The sequence below is a fragment of the Bos javanicus genome, chromosome 10 (assembly GCF_032452875.1).
Source record: "Bos javanicus breed banteng chromosome 10, ARS-OSU_banteng_1.0, whole genome shotgun sequence".
Lineage (NCBI taxonomy): Eukaryota > Metazoa > Chordata > Mammalia > Artiodactyla > Bovidae > Bos > Bos javanicus.
The window spans coordinates 30,476,445-30,491,719 of record NC_083877.1 but is presented as its reverse complement, the minus strand read 5'-3'; the positions used below and the strand labels follow the sequence as shown (position 1 = coordinate 30,491,719).

The 15,275-nt window shown below is 36.5% G+C and overlaps 1 protein-coding gene across 2 annotated transcripts in view; it reads left to right on the top strand.

Annotated features, from left to right (window-relative positions):
* The window catches only part of DPH6 (diphthamine biosynthesis 6), a 189,358-nt gene extending 174,083 nt beyond the window's left edge, over positions 1-15,275 (top strand). The window contains exons 7-9 of one of the 2 annotated variants that reach the window (XM_061430695.1): positions 3,540-3,634; positions 12,944-13,031; positions 14,206-15,275. In XM_061430695.1, coding sequence (XP_061286679.1) covers positions 3,540-3,634; positions 12,944-13,031; positions 14,206-14,259 — 237 coding nt within the window. In that variant the 3' untranslated portion in view covers positions 14,260-15,275. Of the gene's footprint in view, positions 1-3,539; positions 3,635-12,943; positions 13,036-14,205 lie in introns of both variants that reach the window. The other variant, XM_061430696.1, reaches the window with a different exon arrangement.

The following is a 15,275-nucleotide window of genomic DNA, read 5'->3' as shown; positions in this document are numbered from 1 at the left end:
TTGAAAGTTCAATAGGAAAGACTTGATGGGCAGGTGTTCTCAAAGGGATCTCTGTCTCTCCCCTCTCCTGCCCTGGAGAGGGGCAGTTTTCTGAGGGTAGCCACTGTGTGCACTTAGTTAAGACTCTGAAAAAAAATTGGCAGCTATACATACTCCCTGGGTCTCTTCAGGACTCTTAATAATACATCACAGAGGTCCACAAGAGTTTGGCTTTCCACATACGTTGATAGACATCCCACATCCATGAAGCTTTGCTTCTACTCAAGTCTGTTCCCCCATTAAGAAAGTGGCCATGAATCTTCACTCATCTAGAAAAGCTTACCCTGATCTGCTATTGGTTCATCCAGATGCCTTTGCATTCTCAGATCTCTTTATGTAAAACACAAAGGTGTGGTTTTGTAGCTGATCTGGCATATTTTTGGTATTATGGTGACAACAATTGTCTGCTTCCACGTTTTATATACCAACTGAAACTATTTAATAAATGTCTTAATCCTTTATATCATACTTTAGTGGGATAAAAGCAACTTGAAAAACACTTTTTTTATTTTTCAATATAATTTTCTCTCTTATGCATTTAAATTATAGAAAGAATCACGATAATTCAGTAAGGAACTAAACCTTAGGAAAGCCTATCCAGTATTTTCAATTACAATGATATTGACAGAGAAACTATCAAAGTGAACTGCAGAAACTGTATTTGGAATGAGGAGGTGCTGGCCTACAATAATACTAATTCTGAGTTGAAACCCAGACACAGAACTGAGATATGTAAGAATAAAGTTGCTACTTTCTATGAGTAGTGTAGATATGAGCAACACTTGCTTACATGTTTTAGAAAAGCAGATTGAACGTCTCATACCACAAATATGTCTCTAGATTCTCCACTTACCTTAACTGACCCCTTTTTTAAAAAATCAAATCACACATGCATGCTAGGTTGCTTCAGTCATGTTCAATTCTTTACAGGCCCTTGGACTATAACCCTCCAGGCTCCTCCATACATGGAATTCTCCAAGCAAGAATACTGGAGTGGGCTGCCATGCCCTCCTCCAAAGGATTTTCCCGCTCTAGGGATCGGATGCGTTGGCAGGAGGGTGCTTTATCACTAGCACCACCTGGGAAGCCCAGTCACATGCACACGTCACGCTTTTGTCCTACCAGGTTGTTGGTTTCTAACATAGCGCTGTGCCTTAGCTAAAGATTCCGTAAAGAAAGTGGCTGGCTTAGGCTTTGCTTCTTGAGGAGGTTCTCTCAGGACATCAAAGGGCCTAGGAACTGGCTAAACGTAAGCCAAAAAAGATGGAATTTTTCTGAATACTTATGTCTACTAGAGCTTTAAGCTAATAGAGTTTAGAGAGTCTGCAAAAGACATCCTAATAATTCATAGGCTACTTCATGGTTCATCAGCCATAAAATCCACTGCACTCTTGGAATCTGGAACCCATGGATTCTGGAATTCTGAAATCTGTGTAGAATCTTTCTTGACTTGGAATCTGAGTCTATGCTGGTCAGCGAGTGGTAGAGGGGGAAGAGATTGCACATATTATTTATAGAATCAACATCACTGCTTCATCATTCTGTGGTATTGAAATGTAGGCTGCAATATATTTAGTAAGCTTCCAGAGACGAAGGACATTGTTTGTTTACTCCTGGAACTTTTTCATCTAGCAAAGCCTGCCCAATAATCACTATTCAGTAAATGTTTTTGGAAGAACTGACTGGTTGAATATTATGGAAATATTCTATGTGAATTGAAAATATCACTGGATTCATCCAAATTTTAGATTTCCTAGTGCTGGTTGGTTTAATATAGCAGTTTACATTATTTTTACTTAGGGACTAACAGAATTACTTCAGTAGGATAACAGCTATGCCAACATTAATTTAACAAAATAATTCAGTTATGCTTTTGTGGTAGATTATAGAAATTTTGCAAAGCTTCAATTATACATTTTCTAATAAAAAGAAGTCTGTGGTTATTAAGATATATTCCCACATAAAAAAAAAAAAAACACTGACCATAAAGATGAGAGTAGAAGGTTCCCTTGGCAGAAAGTCACTAGAATGAGAAGACCAATGAAGGGAGATGAGCACAGAAGGGGTCGGGCACTAGCTGACAGAACAAGGAAACGCCCTTGAAATCCATATCCCATTATTATTCCTACATTTTTACTACAAAGCAGACATTAATTTAATTTGGTTTACTACTGTAATCTATCCTTGTTATCTGCTCTCATAATGGCCAGCTGCCATAATTCTGCCTTTCCAGTTCCCTACTTCATGACCCACCATGGTGAAAATTTATCTACTAAGTTTTTCCAAGTTCATATACTAAATGCCACCTCATTTTCTTTCCCTCACTTTTCTTGCTGTTTTGCTTTATAGGTTATTCACATTACCACTGATCCTTAGAGGGAATAGAATTTTCATAGATCCATCCTTTCAATCCCTAAGGGCACATAGTCAATAGATGAAATGTAATGGAGTTGGAATGGTAGCACAACTATAAAAATAACCAAATAAATAAATGTGTAATATTTATGCAGGTAAAACTGAAAACTTAGGCCGCAGTCCCAGCACTGGCAGTAACAGAGAACATCAATGGAGTCACCCTTCCTTTGGGCTATGAAGATTTGGGGCTACGAGAGGCTATAAGCAGGAAAAGCTATGAAATTCAGAATGAAGGAGCTAGAATCACAGTGACAAAACCTCCATGAAAGACCAGAATGATTCTGTTGCACAGCTAGTGAGAGTGCTCCCCAGCTCTGATTCCAGCCTTGCTCCAGCCCAATAAGAGAGGATTTTATTCTCAGTATCAGGATCATTTAAATAACAACTTCTATTTCATGCAAAGCATGGGGTCAGGGTGGGGAGTGGTTGTTTCTTTGCTTATTTTTTTTTTAATTTCAGGTTTAATCAGACAACATTATAAACTTTTCTTGGAGTTAGACCCTCCCGGGGCTTGTCTGCAGCATTGGAACTTCATTAGATCTTGATATTCTTAGAACTTTACTACTAATAATAGCCTTAAGCATAATAACCATGTTTATGACTTCCTTTTGTTCATAGGCCCAAGGAAAGGCCTTAGATTACATTCTCTTGTGTTGTCTGAGAAATTTTCTAAACGCACTTTTTCCCCTTCCATATATAGGTCAAAGGGCAGGGAAAGCACAATTTGGCTGCATATATCCTCATTTAGTACATAATGACTTAGTATCTTTCCTCCTTTTGAAGCTAAAGCTAGTGTCAAACTTTATAGTAATCTTTAAGCTTTTTCATTATACATAAAAATATTGGTCCAATATATCTTTTTATAAGGATTTGGGGATTATTTAAAATGCTATTATTTATGATAACATTCTTCAAATGGTTTTTAACAGTTTTTAAACAGAAACATAAGTCATTTTCCTATAGCTCACAATCTGTTTTGGAATTAAAGTTTCTAACATGGATATTTTTTTAGGACAAAATAAGTTAACATTTTTGTTATCTAAATTTTAAGTTTCCTGTTTCTTTCTCTTTTTTTCTATTTTCAGCTTTCTAAGAAATATGGAGTCCATGTTTGTGGAGAAGGTGGAGAATATGAAACGTTCACTTTGGATTGCCCTCTATTTAAGAAGAAAATAATTGTGTAAGATATCATTTCAGCATTTTCTTACCCTTCCTCAAATTTAAGTGATGGAAGCAACTTAACTTTAAGCTGGAGGCAACTTTTGTTGGGAGAAATAGAACATGTCCTCCAAGTTCACAAACACTCAATTTGTTTAATACCAGTGAAGTCGTCTGAATACCTAAATCAATACCTGACAAGACGAGGCCTTCATAGAAGCCTATAAACTTTTTAGACATTGCACTTTCGTTTACTTGCTGATTATGGCCTGCAGTAAAACTGGTACCTACACACTGACACTTTTATCCTTTCATGAAGTGTGAATTGCCTGTATTATTTATCTTTCATTACAGCTACATTTGATAAACTGCCACATCAGTAGCCTGTGGGTTCCGTTAACTCCATCCTCTTTTTCCTTCTTCTTGGCTTTAATAACTTAGAATGGTTATACTAAACAGTTCTCTTCAATTATTCGGGGTTATTTTTACATATAAACTTCTTAAAAATGAATTCTGTTTATGGTGAGTAGTGTGATTTCTTTGCCATAAATTGTTAAACATTTGTGTAGTAAAAGACAGGGACTTTCTTTGATTGGTTACATCATTACCCATACTCTTAATTGATGTCACTCTTCTCTTACGCTAAGAGAGCATTTTATTTGCTTTTCCTAAGCTCTTTAGCTTCTTGAAAAGCTTGTCAGAATTATGCTTGATTTCAGAAACCTCATCTGCTAAAAGATTAGAATCTTGGATGAATGAACCACTTCAGTGTTTTCAACACTGAAAGGTGATTTCTTTGTACATACTAATAATGAGGGAAGGAGTGTTCTAAGAAGTGAAAACAACTTGAGGTGAATTTTCTAAAAAATACCTTTATCTTCAGAAACATAGCCAAGACCTCATCCTTTGCAGTATTTACCCACTCTTGCTTTTCTTGTTTCTTCTAACTTATTTCCCATTAATAATCATCAACATAACAATGCATTTGGCCGATATGTACCTATTACCTATTATGCCTGAAATATTCTACTGAGCACCGTGGACGTTGGACATAGTTCCTGTCTCCAAAATGGTGGAAGCAAGACACATCTGCATAGAATTTGACACAAAATGGTAAAGAATAAGAGTCACAAGAAAAATTTCATAAACAGGAGGTATTTCTCCTGACTTCAGTGTTTACGAAACAATTCATGATTGAATTGTGCATTAGGTATTGCTTCTGTGAAAAAATACTGTTTTGTTACTCAAGAAGAGCATTTGCATGCTAGGGTGAAATTACAGTATAATGGGAAACTTGCAGTATACTTATTAATATGGGACTAACAAAATTAGGAAAAAAATTAAAAGCACAGTAAGAGAAAAAAAGGCCAAAGAAGAATATTCTTCCTATTTATTTGACAACTTGAGGTCCTGGGGCACCTAGAAGTCTTTATGGACAACCTAGAATTATAAGAAATGTACTGCTTTACATTACATAACCAGAAGGTTTGTTTATAATAGTAAACTTTAGACCTGAAAAATGAATCTTTCATCTTATCATTTTGTAGATAAGGAAAACTCAGCCTAACTGAGACAATGGCATGATGGGAGTTTGTCATGATGTTGAAGAGAGGGAAGTCGGGGAAGGTATATTGGAACCCTCTAGTGCCAAAATGAGCTGTTCAGTTGAACTGGGTAATCATTTGTTGAGGAGAATGATGTGGGTAGGACTCTGCTGGCTGCTGCCCTGCTCTGTAAGGGTTCTTTAAGAATGGAGGGGCTAATCAGCAATACTGTAGTGTGCACCCCTTAAGAACAGAGGAGGAAGTGCTGAGGATATTTCTTTCTTATCAACTAATCGCTAATCTAAATCTGATGCTTAAGCAAATTCTTTGCTTTCTTTTCTTCATATTTTCTGCCTCACCTCAGCTTCACAGCTTTATTTGAATTCTTTTCTCTAGATGGCCTTCCCATTTATCCCTACTTTGCTAAATCCTTCCATTTTTAAAGACTTTGGTAGTTATTGTCCCCAGTGCCTATTTTCATAACTTAACTCTCAGAACATACAGTAGGCACTAATAAATGTTGAATATCTTTGAATTAATTTTACTTATGATTTGTATATATACTATTTCACTTTTATGCATTTCTTTCTTAAGTTATACTTACAGGTTATAGTAGTTGAATGGAAAAAGAATATCACCCACTATATGCAAAATCTTTCCTTCACTTTAAAAAAAAGAAAATGTCCTTACCATGCTTATCTGATAAGCACTGAATGTGACGATATGAGTGAACAAGCATTGCACATTCTAAAACCATTATGTAAATTATTTCACTTAGAGATAGTTGTCCTTGTGATAAAATTAAAAGATAAGTTTAGACCAGGCAACTAGTTGTTAACAACTGACTATTAATCATCATGGATCCTGTAAGTTGGACTTCATTTGGGAGACAAATTTATGCTATTTCCTATTCTATTTGATATAGTAGTGAATTTCCACAATTAGCATACGACTACTTGATTATTAGGAGTCCCCTTTTAAATTTCTGATTCAAAATTTTATTGTTAAAAAGGAGATTACATCTAACAGGAGAAAAAAATAAACTTTTTCATTTAAAATTATTTTATTATGATTGGCGATTGTTTTAAAATAAAAAAACAGAGATTAACTCTCTTGTATAATGAAGGAATTGAGACAAATGGGTGGTTCTAGAAGTTTAGGCTTCCCTGGTGGCTCAGCTGGTTAAGAATCCACCTGCAATTTGGGAGACCTGGGTTCGATCCCTAGGTTGGGAAGATCCCCTGGACAAGGGAGAGGCTACCCACTCCAGGATCCCTGACCTGGAGAATTCCATGGTCCGTATAATCCATGGGGTCGCAAAGAGATGGACATGACTGAGTGACTTTCACTTTCTAGAAGTTTATTATGAGATATATTTGAGATATATTCCAATTAACATTTTTTAAATCTTGTAGGAAAGACTAGCATACCAGTCTTTGCCTGGAAGTCATTTAGAAAAAATTTTACTAGACCATTTTACAATATACGTTTCACATCAATTACAATGTGCCTACCCACCTCTAGATACAGATTTTTAGGTCAGAAAATGAGTTTTTTCCTGAGGAGCCTTGATAAAAAGAATTACAGCTTAGTCTTTAAGAGAAGAAGATACTTGCAGGTCCTAAAATAATAAACCTATTTTCCTATTGTTTCTTACTTTGAAATATGTATGTATGTGTATCGAAAGTAAGAATTGAAACACAAGAAATATAGCCAATATTTTGGGGGAAAAAAGTAAAAACTAAAGTACCAGTACTGTATTAATGAAAGTGATAATTTTCTTCTTGCTATTGATGAACACATCTTTAATGTCAGTATTTGATACAACCCCACATTTCCATTTGAACTAACAATATTAATATACTACTGTTATACAGTTGCTATGTATGGGATGGGTGGATGGATAGAAGAAACAGTGGGTAGGAAGGAGGGATGAAAAGAACTAAATTCAATGATTAAAACATTATGTACTCATTTTCCCCACTCACTCCTAGTTTCTACCGATTCAAGTCAAGACATAATTCAGCCCAGAGCATCCTAATATCACATTTAGCAGTGGGGATGAATCAAGAACTTTCCTTATCTACTTTCTCATGTCTCTCCTATATCACTTGGGAAATTAAAATTTATGAACTAATTTCCCTTGTATTTAAATTTATATAATTATTTTTATTACGCTAGAGGTGCTATATGATGTTATTGGTATATATGTGTGATGATGTTCATCCACTCCAGTGTTCTTACCTTGAGAATCCCAGGGATGGGGGAGCCTGGTGGGCTGCTGTCTATGGGGTCGCACAGAGTTGGACACGACTGAAGCGACTTAGCAGCAGCAGCAGCAGCAGCATATATATACAAGTAATATGCATGTATGAAAATGTATATATTCAGGTAAAGATAGGTAATTGAAAAATCTGTGTGGATTTTTGATAGTAAATATGTTTAACAAAGTTAAACTATACAGTAATTTTTTTATTCAACAAATGAGTGAATACCTGGCAATATATTCTTCTCTGAGCCAGAGGTGAAGTATGGAGGAACAGACAGACAAAGATGAACAAAACGTGGTCCCTCATTGAAAATGAAGACAAGCACAGAAACACATAATTCTAATATAGTAGATGTATTATGAAAGGGCTGTTGGGTTGCAAAGATCCCCTGGAGGACGAAATGGCAATCCGTTCCAGTATTCTTGCCTGGAAAATCCCATGGACAGAAGAGCCTGGTGGGCTACAGTCCATGGGGTCACAAAGAGTCAGACACAACAGAGCAACTGAATTTGTGTGTGCACACACACACACACACAAATGCATGACCAGAGCACAGAAAGCAGGAAACTAGCACTGTGTGAGGATGTCAGGCAAGGCTTCACAGAAATGTGAGGATAAGTGTGAGTTTATAAGGGATATCTATGTGTGGTTGTGTTTTCGGGGGGAAGTAGGAACCAAGATCATGGCTGAATCTCAAAAGAAAGTATCAGTTTTTTGAAGTGAGAAGGTGGGGCCTGATCTCATACCTTGAGAGGGAGTCTGCTTCAGATAAGAGAGACTCAGACCTGGCTCAGGTAGCTGCCCTTTTGAAGTTGTAACTGGGGATAAGCCTAATGCAGCAGTGAAAGGGAATGTCAAATCCAGCTGTTTGCTATAGAGAAATCTCCATTCTGTAAGAGGTCGAGGCTGCACTGATTACTTGTATCAGTAGGGACAGAGGAGGAGGGTAGCCAACTGGAAAGCATTTTTGCTGTACTTCAGTTGTTCTTAATTTGGGGGGTTTCTCTGAGGGTACTCCAGCAGATCCTGTTCTGGGTATCAGAAGCCGACAGAAACCAGAGACCCTTGAAAGTTGAGTTTCAACTGACAGTTTATGAAAGAAAAGAAGAGCAATAGTGGCATTATGCTCTTTGAAGCTACAAGCTATTTATTTGATATCTATTATCTATCTTCCAGTTGATTCTGGCTTTGTATAAGAGAATGAAATTATATTAGTCAATTATGGATTTAACAGAATCCATAAAAATCATATTCCTCTTCATTTAGTTCTGTTATATAGTATGATTAGAATGTTATATATTTTCTCTAGAAAACAGTCTTGATTCAAATGTGATAATTATATCAATTAAGTGAGCCATTTGCTGCCAATATTCTGTTTCTAGTGGGGATAACTGGCATGAGAACGGAGGGCCTGAAACCCTTTCTACTGACACATCATTGGTTTAGGTTAGACATATTTTGGTGTATCCATTGTCAAGGATATCAAGACCAAGCTCCTACATCAGGCATAATTCAGGCTCAGGGTCAGTTTCCAAAGCTGGAAGTAGTAACCCCAAGAGATTGAAATCTAACATAAAAATGAGATCATATACAATAGTAAGAATTTGAATCTATTGATGAGCCAAGACACGACAGAATGATCTCTGTTCATTTCCAAGCCACACCATTCAATATCACAGTAATCCAAGTCTATGCCCCGACCAGTAATGCTGAAGAAGCTGAAGTTGAATGAACCTACAAGAACTTCTAGAACTAATACACAAAAAAAAATGTCATTTTCATTATAGGGAAATGAAATGCAAAAGTAGGAAGTCAAGAAATACCTGGAGTACAGGCAAATTTGGCCTTGCAGTACAAAATGAAGCAGGGAAAAGGCTAATAGAGTTTTGCCAAGAGAATGCACTGGTCATAGCAAACACCCTCTACCAACAACACAAGAGAAGACTCTACACATGGACATCACTAGATGGTTAATACCAAAATCAGATTGATTATGTTTTTTGCAGCCAAAGATGGAGACATTCTATACAGTCAGCAAAAACAAGACTGGGAGCTGACTGTGGCACAGACCATGAACTACTTACTGGCAAATTCATACTGAAATTGAAAAAAGTAGGGAAAACCACTAGACCATTCAGATATGACCTAAATTAAATCTCTTACAATTATACAGTGGAAGTGACAAATAGATTCAAGGGATTAGATTTCATAGACAGAGTGCCTGAAGAATTATGGACGGAAGTTACTGACATTGTACAGGAGGCAGGGATCAAGACCATCCCCAAGGAAAAGAAATGCAAAAAGGCAAAATGATTGTTGAGGAGGCCTTACAAATAGCTATGAATAGAAGAGAAGTGAAAGGCAAAGGAGAAAAGAAATACCCATTTGAATGCAGAGTTCCAAAGAATACCAAAGAGAGCTAAGGAAGCCTTCCTCAAGGATTAATGCAAAGAAATAGAGGGAGGGGGAAAAAATGGAAAGCCCTAGAGATCTCTTCAAGAAATTAGAGATACCAAGGAAACATTTCATGCAAAGATGGGCTCAATAAAGGACAGAAATGGTATGCACCTAACCAAAGCAGAAGATATTAAGACAGGTGGCAAGAATACACAGAAGAACTATATTAAAAAGATCGTCACAACCCAATAATCACAATTATGTGATCACCAACATAGCTCCAGACATCCTGGAATGGACCTTAGGAAGCATCACTATGAACAAAGCTAGTGGAGGTGATGGAATTCCAGTGGAGCTATTTCAAATCCTAAAAGATGATGCAGTGAAAGTGTTGCACTCAATATGTCAGCAAATTTGAAAACTCAGCAGTAGCCACAGGACTGGAAAAGTCAGTTTTCATTCCAATCCCTAAGAAAGGCAATGCCAAAGAATGTTCAAACTACCGCACAATCACACTCATCTCACACGCTAGTAAAGTAATGCTCAAAATTCTGCAAGCCAGGCTTCAACAGTCCATGAACCTAGAACTTCCAGATGTTGAAGCTGGTTTTAGAAAAGGCAGAGGAACCAGAGATCAAATTGCCAACACCTGCTGGATCATGGAAAAAGCAAGAGAGTTCCAGAAAAACATCTATTTCTGCTTTATTGACTATGCCAAAGCCTTTGACTGGGTGGATGACAACAAACTCTGGAAAATTCTTTAAGAGATGGGAATACCAGACCACCTGACCCACCTCTTGAGAAATCTGTATGCAGGTCAGGAAGCAACAGTTAGAACTCAACGTGGACCAACCGACTAGTTCCAAAGGTTAAGGCATAGGTCAAGGCTATGTATCGTCACTGTGCTTTTTTAACTTATATGCAGGGTACATCATGAGAAACGTTGCGCTGGAAGAAGCACAAGCTGGAATCAAGATTGCTAGGAGAAATATCAATAACCTCAGATATGCAGATATCACCACATTCATGGCAGAAAGTGAAGAAGAACTAAAGAGCCTCTTGATGAAAGTGAAAGAGAAGACTAAAAAGCTGGCTTAAAGCTCAACATTCAGAAAACTAAGATCATGGCATCTGGTCCCATCACTTCATGGCAAATAGATGGAGAAACAGTAGAAAGAGTCAGAGGCTTTACTTTTGCGGGCTCTAAAATCACTGCAGATGGTGACTGCATCCATGAAATTAAAAGACGCTTGCTCCTTGAAAGAAAAGTTATGACCAACCTAGACAGCATATTAAGAAGCAGAGACATTACTTTGCCAACAAAGGTCCATCTAGTCAAAGCTATGTTTTTTCCAGTAGTCATGTATGGATATGAGAGTTGTACTATCAAGAAAGCTGAGCACCGAAGAATTGATGCTTTTGAACCTTGGTGTTGGAGAACACTCCTGAGGGTCCGTTGGACTGCAAGGAGATCCAACCAGTCCATCCTAAAGGAAATCAATCCTAAATATTCATTGGAAGGAATGATGCTAAAGCTGAAACTCCAACACTTTGACTACCTGATGCGAAGAACTGACTTATTGGAAAAGACCCTGATGTTGAGAAAGATTGAAGGCAGGAGGAGAATGGGACGATAGAGGATGAGGTGGCTGGATGGCATCACCAACTCAATGGATATGAGTTTGAGTAAACTCCCGGAGTTGGTGATGATAGGGAGGCCTGGCATGCTGCAGTCCATGGGGTCACTAAGAGTCGGACACGACTGAGCAACTGAACTGATGAGGCAAGATAGAACCAGGACAGACAAGTATGGAGTAAATAAGCAGGACAACTTAACTAGGGTTAACAAGGCAGAGAGGCAAGTGGTAAAAAGCAAGAGGTCTCCTCTTTGCTTTCTTTTTCTCCTCTTTTTGTTGTTTATACAGGGAGGCATCTTTTGGTTTAGGTAGTCTTTGAAGACAGATTATTACTTTCTTTCATGATCACAACTCTTTAATGATTTTATTTCTACTGTAATGTGTTACTTTTAATATCATAGAAGCCCATTTTAATTTAATTTTAAAGCACTAACAAGATTCATATTTGATACAAAAGGTTCATGAATGGTATCATCAGACTGCTTTTTCTCTATCTCTGATTTTCATGTGAAAAGTAAACAGATTTTGCCCATGAAAATTTAATATACTGGATCCTAGTATTTTGAGATTTCTTCTATTGTCACTAAATAACTTTACAAACACCGATTCAAAATTATTTTATATAAATGGAAAAGATGCAAAGTAAGAATCTATTTTGCTGAACCACAGTGGTTAAAATGCTAACAATGTACTAGTATGAACACTGCAACTAGTTCCTGAGGCTTTAAAAAGAGATGAGCAATTTCTGCTTTTAGAGTTTCAATTAAAATGCAAAAACACTGTTTCTTAATAAACAACAATAAAAATAATTAGTTATTAGAACTTCACACATAATCTTATTTATTTACATGTGCTTTACAGGGTATCTTTGATAAAAGTTGATTTAATTTACGTGTATCCATATGGTGCCAGCAAGCAGTTCATACTATTTTACCTGAATGTGGTAATTGCTATGTCAGACAGTCAATTTTAATAGCAATGATATTACAGTGTGAAGAGTTCATCTAGAGCTTAAAACCATCACCAGTACTGCTTTTGTGAAGGATAATTGAGATTTTGTGTGAAACACTGAATGAATTACCTCTCGAAAATGAAAAGAATAATGAAGATAAAGCCCTATTGTTTAATGGTTAGCCCATACCAACCAAGTTTGTGGAAATGAAATTGAATAGAGGCTTCAAGCTGTAAAACTGTTCAGAGAGCTCTGAGTGAACCTGAAAGTTGAACTGTGTGTCCTCATAAAGATGAAAGCTTCTTTACTTACTCTTGAAAGTTTAGTTCTCTCCATCTTTTACCCAATTAAATATTTAATTATTAAAAGTAGATGTTAATCACTAATTGTGAAGTAAATACATATACAGTAGTATTCCAGTAGAAATAAATGAGGATTTTTGGTCTTTTCTAGTCACTAGTAGGCATTAGTTTGCCACAAAACAGATTTTGCATAGTGTATAAACTAATTATAATTTTTATTTTATTTCAGAGATTCATCAGAAGTAGTCACACATTCAGCTGATGCATTTGCACCTGTGGCTTACCTACGCTTTTTAGAATTGCACTTGGAGGACAAGGCAAGTAATCTAAAATTTGCAGTGATTTAAAGTGAAAATTGGGATATGTACATTGTCTCTATGTATGTAATTCTGTAACAACAAATGAAAGGCAAAAAATGATTTTTTTCAGATCCTCAGTCAATAACTAAGAATTTTTCAACTGTTTATGATTCTGAGAGCTCTATATGATATAAAAGACATTACATTTCTGAAGAGTTTGTAGTTCATCTGAAAAGGGAATCATATATACATTAATCAAGGAGAAGACAGGACAATGTATAACCAAATATTAAATCATCTAGTAAATTAAGAGTTAGGTTGTTGAGCATTTGCTGTAGGGGAAAGGTTTGAGGATAAATTGAATACTCATACAAAATTTGAGGAGAATGAGAAATTAAAGCTGTTCCAAAAACAAGAGAACAGACGTACAAATAAAAGATGGAAAATTAAGCAAAAACTATGATAAAGAGTTTTATTTTAAATATATTGTCAAGATACAGCAGGTTTATTTTTAAATGTTTTGTAAAGTAGTTAAGGTCTAGATTAGACCCTTTGATTAAAAGTTCTGCTCCTTAAGACATAAAGGATTGGGAAAAGGCTTCTGCATCTTTCGTGTTCTATCACCAAGTCTTGATGCACACCCAGAGTTTTATATATATAATAGATAATCTGAAGAATCAAGAAACTCAGTGATCGGCAAAAGAAGGAGAAAAATGGGAACCCCAGAAATCTCTTAATCAGGAGGAGTTTCCAAAAGTAGAGAATGATATTTGCTGTCATTTCTCCAGAAAAATTAGGATAGACAGAGTTGAAAATAGATCATTGAATTGGGCTGAAAGGAGGCTATTTCAGTGACCATTTACCCAGAAGCTGGTAACCCTGGAGACAGTGAAGCTAAACTGTCCAGACTTCTTCCAGATCCAGATCCACGGAAAGAAGCTTCTTATTTCAGGTCTCTGCTACTTTCGCTGCCATGTGCATACACACAAAAATCAAAAGCACCAAATTCTGGTTTAGATACATTGGCGGTGATACCTTCAGCTCTACCTAAATAGCTCATTATTCACACTGTTTGGATATTTTGTTAGTCTTCACTGACCATTTGCCCTCTTTGGGAAAACAATGTTACTTCTGTGAGGTACAATACTCGTTGACACTGAATAAATATGGTGTGTTTCCTTTGTTTTTTTAGGTGTCCCCAGTACCTGACAACTGCAGAACATCTAATGATATACACAACTCTTGAAAAACATTTTTTGTTACTAACCTGCTATTTCTATTTAAATTTAAAAATTACATAGCATTGTCCTAATTATTTTATGCCACTTTTTCTCATTACCCTTTTTTTTAATTCTTAGAAATATTTACTTTATCAGAAATTAATAGAACCATTGACTGGTTAACACATCCTGTGCATCATCTCTGGTAGATTTTTCTTTTCCCTTTTACTTCATCTGCAGTCCTCATTTTCTGCTCTCATCTCAGCCAATGATATGATGCAAAGGCATTTGAAAATGAAGATGAAAAGGCAATCACTATATTTAGTTAATCACATTTACTGGGTGTCATCATTTTTGTTTTGCATATATTCATTGCTTCAACATTACTGGACAATTAGGAAGAATACCATTAGCTCTTATTGGTTATTTTATAACTGATTAAAAACATGCAGTTTTTCAGCATTACCTATGTTGACTTCAGGCTGTTTTTTGAACTCACAGAAAAATTGAGCAGAAGGCATAGAGAATCCCCACACATGCACAGTTCCCCTGAACTATCAACATCCCCCACCACAACAGTACATTTGTTACAATCGAGGGATTTACACTGACACATCATTATCACCCAAGGTCCATAGACAATTCACTCAGTATTGCACGTTCTGTGGATGACACGTATCCATCATTAGACATGCCATACTGAGGATGTCCACTGCCCTAAAAAATCCTCTGTGCCCCACCTTTCATCACTTACTTCCTCCATCTCCTGGCAACCACTGATCTTTTCATCATCTCTCTAGTTTTGCTTCTTCCAGAAGGTCATATAGTTAGAATAATACAGTATGTTGCCATTTTTAGATTGGCTTCTTTCCCTTAGTAATATGCATTTAAGGTTTCTGTGTGTCTTTTCATAAGTTTTTAAGTGCTTAATAGTATTCCATTGTCTGGACATACCATGATTTATTTATCCATTCACCTACTTAAGAACATCTTGGTTGCTTCCAAGTTTTGACAATTGTGAATAAAGCTGCTATAAAACACC